The sequence below is a fragment of the Nannospalax galili genome, unplaced genomic scaffold, assembly GCF_000622305.1.
Source record: "Nannospalax galili isolate Female #2095 unplaced genomic scaffold, S.galili_v1.0 scaffold356, whole genome shotgun sequence".
NCBI lineage: Eukaryota > Metazoa > Chordata > Mammalia > Rodentia > Spalacidae > Nannospalax > Nannospalax galili.
In genome coordinates this window covers 3,063,243-3,070,135 of record NW_008338126.1, presented here as the reverse complement: position 1 = coordinate 3,070,135, position 6,893 = coordinate 3,063,243, and the positions used below count along the sequence as shown (strand labels likewise).

The 6,893-nt window shown below is 42.2% G+C and overlaps 1 protein-coding gene across 2 annotated transcripts in view; it reads right to left on the bottom strand.

Annotated features, from left to right (window-relative positions):
* The window catches only part of Ndc1 (NDC1 transmembrane nucleoporin), a 63,496-nt gene extending 58,286 nt beyond the window's left edge, over positions 1–5,210 (bottom strand). Inside the window, exons 1-2 of one of the 2 annotated variants that reach the window (XM_008833019.2) lie at positions 4,868–5,210; positions 3,281–3,401 (exon numbers count right to left, since the gene is read on the bottom strand). In XM_008833019.2, coding sequence (XP_008831241.1) covers positions 3,281–3,401; positions 4,868–5,065 — 319 coding nt within the window. In that variant the 5' untranslated portion in view covers positions 5,066–5,210. The remainder of the gene's footprint in view (positions 1–3,280; positions 3,402–4,867) is intronic. The other variant, XM_029563482.1, reaches the window with a different exon arrangement.
* Positions 5,211–6,893: the final 1,683 nt, after the last annotated feature.

Genomic DNA, 6,893 nt, shown 5'->3' with positions numbered 1-6,893 from the left:
TTTCATTGCAGTTTTAACATATTCAGTAACACACTCCAGAGCAAGAGTACATCTCTTTCACAAGTGGTTATACAATACTGAACTCAGTATAAGCCCTGTAAAACATAAAATTGAATGCATTTTTAACCTTTAAAAAAGACCTCGATTTCATTTTAAAATATACTATTTCTTACAGAAAGACTCATTGTTTTTGCTAATAACACTGAAATGTTGGCACATGCATCTCGAATCTGTATGTATCTGATTATTACTAGTCATAATCGGTTGCACTCGGATCCTTGGCACCTGTGTATGTCTATAAAATCAGCTAACCTTCCTAAAACAAAGACCTCTAGATAAACAATATTTTTAACTCTCTACTTAAAAAATGTAATTTGCTCCTATAGCTAAAGTCAAAGTTACAACTTTGGAAATAGTATAATCTATATATAAATCATCTAAATGAGCTGCTCTAAAAACAGAAATCATGATGTCCCTATGAAAAGCTAATACATTCATATTTCAGAGTAATTCAACAATCAACATCCAATTCAGAGTTTAAACTATGTATATATTATGTCTAAAAATATGAACAAAGGAGGCTGGAGAGATGGCACAGCAGTTAAGAACACTGACTGTTCTTGCAGAAGACCCAGGTTTGAATCCCAGTATCCACATGGCAGCTAACAACTGTCTGTAACTCCAGTTTCAGAAGATCCAACAGCCTCTTCTGACCACCTCAGGCATTGCACAACGTGGGTGAACTTACCTACATGTAGGCATACATGCATACACATAAAATAAAAATAATAAATATTTTTTTAGATGAACAAAGGAAATAAAGACAATGGGACGTTTGCTGAAAAGGCTAAGGCTTAATAACGAAATTGATTATTTTTTTAATATTTTATTATTTTTAATATAAATATAAACCAAAGAAAGGATTAACATGCATCAACAGAAACCTTAGCATGACTCTATTTCTTTAGCAGCAATATCGCCAAAAGCCAAATGATAAAGACTCTAATTCCTTGATAACAGGCATTTTTTCATTGGGGGGGAGGGAGGGAGGGAGGGAGGGGGAGAGAGAGAGAGAGAGAGAGAGAGAGAGAGAGAGAGAGAAAGTATCACTGCTGAGAAGGTTAAAAAAAATTTTTTTCAAAAGTATTTGTGTCAGGCTGGAGAGATGGCTCAGCAGTTAAAAGCTAAAAGCTTTTAAAAGCAGTTAAAAGCTGCTCTTGCAGAGGACCCGGGTTCAGATCCCAGCACCCACATGGCAACTAATAATTGTTCATAACTCCAATTCCAGAAGAATCCAACACCCTCTTCTGACCTCCACAGTCACTGCACGACATGGGTGCACTTACATACATGCAGGAAATACACTCATATACATAAAATAAAAATAATAAAGAAAATATTTTTTAAAGTATTTGTGTCTTTTAGCCTTAGGGAAGACTTTCAAGATTTCAAAACCTATTCTGTTTTTTTTGTTGTTACTGTTTTTCAATTATCCTGTGGCAGTGTGGAAAAAACAGAATTTGAAGTCAAAGACTTCAATGATGGAAGTTTTATTTCAGTTACTTACTAGCTCGGTCTCTGAACAGATTATTAATATGAACCTCAGTTTCTTCATTTATGAAGTAGAAATAATAGGTCTTTGTTAAATAGCATTACAGGAAAAAGGAATTACACATTAGGTACTCAATGCCTGGCATACAGTAATAGCACCTATCGTTGACATAAAATAGCTACATCTTAAATAAACTTACATATCCTTAAAATTTATTTTGTGAGCTGGGTGTGGTGGCCCACACCTTTTTAGTCCCAGCACTCAGGAGACGGAGGCAGGCAGATCTCTGAGAGATCAAGGCCAGCCTGGTCTACATAGTGAGTTCCAGACCAGCTGGGGCTACAGGGAGACCCTGTCTCAAAAGACCAAAAAAATTAATTTTGTGTACGTAGGTGCACTTGTCCATGTGTGGCATGTAAAGGCCAGAGATTGACACTGCTATCTTCTTCTACTGTACTCCACCTTATTTTTTAAGAAAGGATCTCTGACTGAACCTAGAGCTCACCAACTGGCTAGGCTGGCTGGCCAATGACCCCTACGGGTCCCCTCCCCAGTGCTGAGGTTTAGATGTATGCCACCACACCATCCTTTTACCTGTGTGCTGGGGATCTAAATCCCGTTCCTCAAGCTTGAGCAGCAAGCACTTTACCCACTGCATCATCTTTCTAATCCCCAAACTTAGTATTTTTATATTATATCCAAAGACTCCAAAAAACATTTTAGCCTGCCTGAATCTTCTTTCTCATCAAATTTGTTCCCTGCCATTCTTTACTTCTGTCCTCTCATCTTTATTAACTACAATATAAGAATGAAGTATTTTTAATTTAGACATCTTTTTTTTGCCCCGCCCCCCTTTGAAACAGTCTCTATTTGCAGCCCAGGCTGGTCTAGAACTCTAGAGCCTCCTGCTTCAATCTCCCATAGCTTAGGATACAGACATGCACCACCAGGCCCAGCTAGTTTATACATATTTTAAAGAATGTAAGCCATAGTTTCTATCTACAATTTCAAATGACAGGGACAGTACTCTTATTAAAAGACAAACAGTATCAATAAAGCTGTCAAAAGGAAGGACAAAAAAGAAGATTTAAGTCTTCATCTGTGTGGTCTTTTTTTTTGAAATAGGGTCTTATTCTGTATCACAGACTGGATTTTCACTGATCCTGCCTCTGCCTCCAAAGTGAGTACCAAGCTTACAGATGTGCACCACCACATCCAGCTATTTATGTAGTCTTCCTTCTAAGGATTGTTTTTGTTGCTATCATGTATAACCTCTAACAGGCTTATTGATTTTGTGTGTGTGTGTGTGTGTGTGTGTGTGTATGAGTGTTTTGCCTGCATGTATGCAAGTGCACCTGTGCAAACAATGCCCACAGAGGCCAGAACAGGGCGTCATATTCCCTGGAACTGGAATTACCAACAAATGTTAAGCCGCCATATTGGTGCTGGGAACTGAACCTAGGTCTTCTACAAGGGCAGCCAATGCTCTAAACCAATGAGTCCTCTCTCCAGCCCCAGGCTTATTGATCTTACATAACAAAATGACATTTTATGTTATGCAAGGAGTACCTTCAACCCATCTCAAAGTGAATGTTTTGATGTGTCAATATACAGACAGTAGTTAAAAATAAAACTATTTGTAATAAAAGAGAATGAAAAATAAAGTTTGCAGCATACATTTTTATGAGAATTGTCTTGTAAATACGTTTTTCCCACATTACCACTTACCTGACAACCACTGTATAGGATGAAATAAATCAATGCTGCTGAAGATTATAAACACTGTGGTGCAGATGGGTAAAAGCAACACTGACCAAACAATACTTGTAACAATCCTCCAGCCCAAAACCTAAAATTAAACAACACTTCTCAATCATGAAGTCAGTTAAATGATTTCAGTTATGCAAATCCTGTCGTTTCAAATAGGCTGCTACCATTAACCATTTATGGTTAATATTTATATCCAGTTTGTAGTACATACAGTAATGTATAAACCCAATGGTTGCTAATATTTATACATCACATACCACTACAGAACGTTGTATTCTCAGGGAATATCAATTCTCAGGGAATGGTTGCATTAGTTGCAACATCAAACTTCATAGTTAAAGTAGGGGTAAAATCCTCATTTAATTTTTTTTCCTAGTCTTCTGAGACAAGGTCTTCTACTGTAGCCCAGGTTTGGCCTGAAACTCAATTATCTAACTGGCTTTCAAACTCATGAAAATCCACCTACCTCAACCTCCCAAGTGCTGGGATTACAAGTTTGAACCATGTCCAGACTCTTAGTTGTGTTCTGTTTTGGTTTTTTGTGGTGCTAGGAACTGAACTCAGTCTTATACACGCCAAGCAAGCACTCTACCACTAAGCTATATCCCTGGCTCTCATTAAGTTCACATTTTACAGTAACTAAAACCAGTCTCTCTAGGCTTTGCTGATAATTGTACAAACATCCAAGGTTGTACACATTTTGAAAACTATGCTATGTGCTCTTTAGTCAACAGCTACTGTACTGCACACCACACTCAGGTCTGAACTGCAAGTGCCAACCACAGAGGCAAAAGATTTACTACTGAATAAATAGATACTGAAGGGCTTTGAGCAGGAAAGTAACTGTTAGGTTTGTGTTCTAAACAATAACATCTTTGAATTTACTGTTAGGGGCTGGAAGGAAGATAGATCAAAGGGTACTAGATCCAGAGCTAAGTCCAGCACAACAGCACAAGCCAAAGACTACAGGACTTAGTGACTGGTGATATAGATGGTAACGAACAGACTCAAAAGATTTTAGCTTGGTACAAATCACAGTACATCGGGGTAGAAGCACTACTCGAAAAGGAATCCTGACTTCTATTTCTCTCTGCGCCCCATAGAACGGATCCGGGGATGAGCTCTTAGCTTAGTCCCGCAGTGGGGCGTCAACTAACCAAGTATATCTGCCGCGCTAAGGTGTTTCCCCAACCCCAGTGTCTGCTAAGACCACACCACTCTCTTTTCAGCACAGGGAACGCCCTCCCGTTTCTTATGCCAAAGAAATCAACAGGCTATTTATTATGCACCAGATGAAAACACTTTTTCCTACTCTGTCCTAATTTCCGTTCCGCTCATCCCATCCACGCTGACCAACTTCCATTTCAGACCTGGCTTCCAGCGAGGACGCCCCTACAGTCCTGTGGCCAGTCCGGGGGCACTGCCCTCGCCACGCGCTGGTCCGAAGCCTCCCTAGACAGGCCCCTAACCAGACCATCGCGAACGCGCCGCAGAGCCTGCCCGCCCCGCCGAAGTCCCGCAGTGAACACAGGTGCGCTAACTCACGCGCCAGAGGATGTCCCGAGACCCGCCGGTGCAGGACCCACTCGCAACTGTGGCCATGGAGATGGCGGTCCCTACTCTCCAACGTGCCGGGAACGGAGTACCCGCCCGCCACCGCTGTTCAAAGGCAGGAAGGCCCCGGGAGGACCCAGCCGGGGCTGCTCTAAACGCTGCCTGAGCAGAGCCCTGCCCAAGCGCCATCCAATCCCTCCGCAGCCTTGTCTGGACCGGTTCAACGGGCCAGAACTGTCCTATATTCACGTGCCCCCAGAGGGGCCGGGACTCGAGGAACCGTTCTCTGGAGTCCAAAACGTCCTTCCGAAGCAGGGCCCATCTGGGCGACAAAACAGAACTGTCCTATATTCACGTGCCCCCAGAGGGGCCGGGACTCGAGGAACCTTTCTCTGGAGTCCAAAACGTCCTTCCGAAGCAGGGCCCAGCTGGGCGACAAAAGCAAGGGGCGGTGGCGCTGCATGCTGGGAACTGTAGTCTCGACGACCCCCGGCGGCCCAGAGAGAAGGAGCGTTGCATGCTGGAACTTGAAGTTCCAAAGCGCAGGTTCGCGCTGTGAAGTGAGACACGCTGGGAATCGCAGTCTTTTTTATTTGATTTTTCTCTTCCTTTTTTAAATAAAGCTGTACTAGGTACTAGTTGGGAAAGAGGGAAAGATGTTGCACAGTTTGAAAGGACAGAAAACATGCTTTTCCCTCAATGTTTTTCATATTAGTCAGCTTCTTTAAAAAGTGAAATCAGCCGGGTGTGGTGGCGCAAGCCTGTAGTCCCAGCACTTGGGAGGCTGAGGCAGGCGGATCTCTGCGTTCAAGGCCAGCCTAGCCTGGTCTACATTGTGAGTTCCAGGTCAGCTGGGGCTACAAAGAGACAGCTGTAAAAAAAAAAAAAAAAAAAAAAAAAAAAAAAAAAAGTGAAATCAAAGGGTATTGTGGACTTTTCCATAAACTCAGTAATTTTACTGAAAAAAAATTTTTTTTTCCTTTTTTGAGACAGGGTCTCCCTGTAGCACCAGCTGGCCTGGAACTCACTATATAGACCAGTCTGGACTCGATCTCACAGAAATCCGCCTACTTCTGCCTCCCCACTGCTGGGGAAATACTTCTTTTAAAATATGGGAGTTTTGCCAGGCGTGATGGCGCACGCCTTTATTCCCAGCACTTGGGAGTCAAGAGTCAAGCTGATCTCTTGTGAGTTCAAGGCAGCCTGGTCTACAAAGCGAGTTCCAGGCCAGTTGGGGCTATAGGGAGACCCCGTCTCAAAAAGACCAAAAAAAAAAAAAAAAAAAAAAAAAAAAAAAAAAAGATGAACGTTATATCGCCAAGACAAGTGTATTTGGTTTCATACAATCTGATTTTTTAGCTCCAGGTATAGCAACTGTTAAGTGTGCAAAATAAGGATAAAAATACAGCATCCTGTTGATGTGGTGAAGATGTAAATAATACACTATATAAAGATTATCATTGGGGGTTGGTAGAGTGATTGCCTAGCATGCACAAAGCCCTAGGTTTTATCTTTAACACCCCATAAACCCGGCACGGTGGCACAGTCCTATGATCCTAGCACTAGAGAAAATGAGGCAGGAGGATCTTAAATTCTGAGTTTCTTCGGATAATGAGTGTGAGTCTGGGATACATAAAACTATATTTAAAATATATATATATGGGGCTGGGCTGTTGCCTTAGTCAATAAAACACTTGGCTTGCTATGCAAGCATAAGGAACTGAGTTCCACTTCCAGACCCGGGTAGAAAAGCTGAGCGTGGTAGTGTGCACTTTCAATCCCAGGTGGAGATAGGTAGATCCTTGGGGCATCCTGGCCAGCCAACCTAGTTTAGTTGGTGAGCTCAAAGCCAGTGAAAGAACTCATCTAAAAAAATAAGGTGGAGGGGGCTGGAGAGATGGCTCAGCGGTTAAGAACACTGGCTGTTCTTGCAGAAGACCTGGGTTCAAATCCCAGCACCCACATGGCAGCTAACAACTGTCCGTAACTCCAGTTCCAGGGGATCTGACAGCCTCTT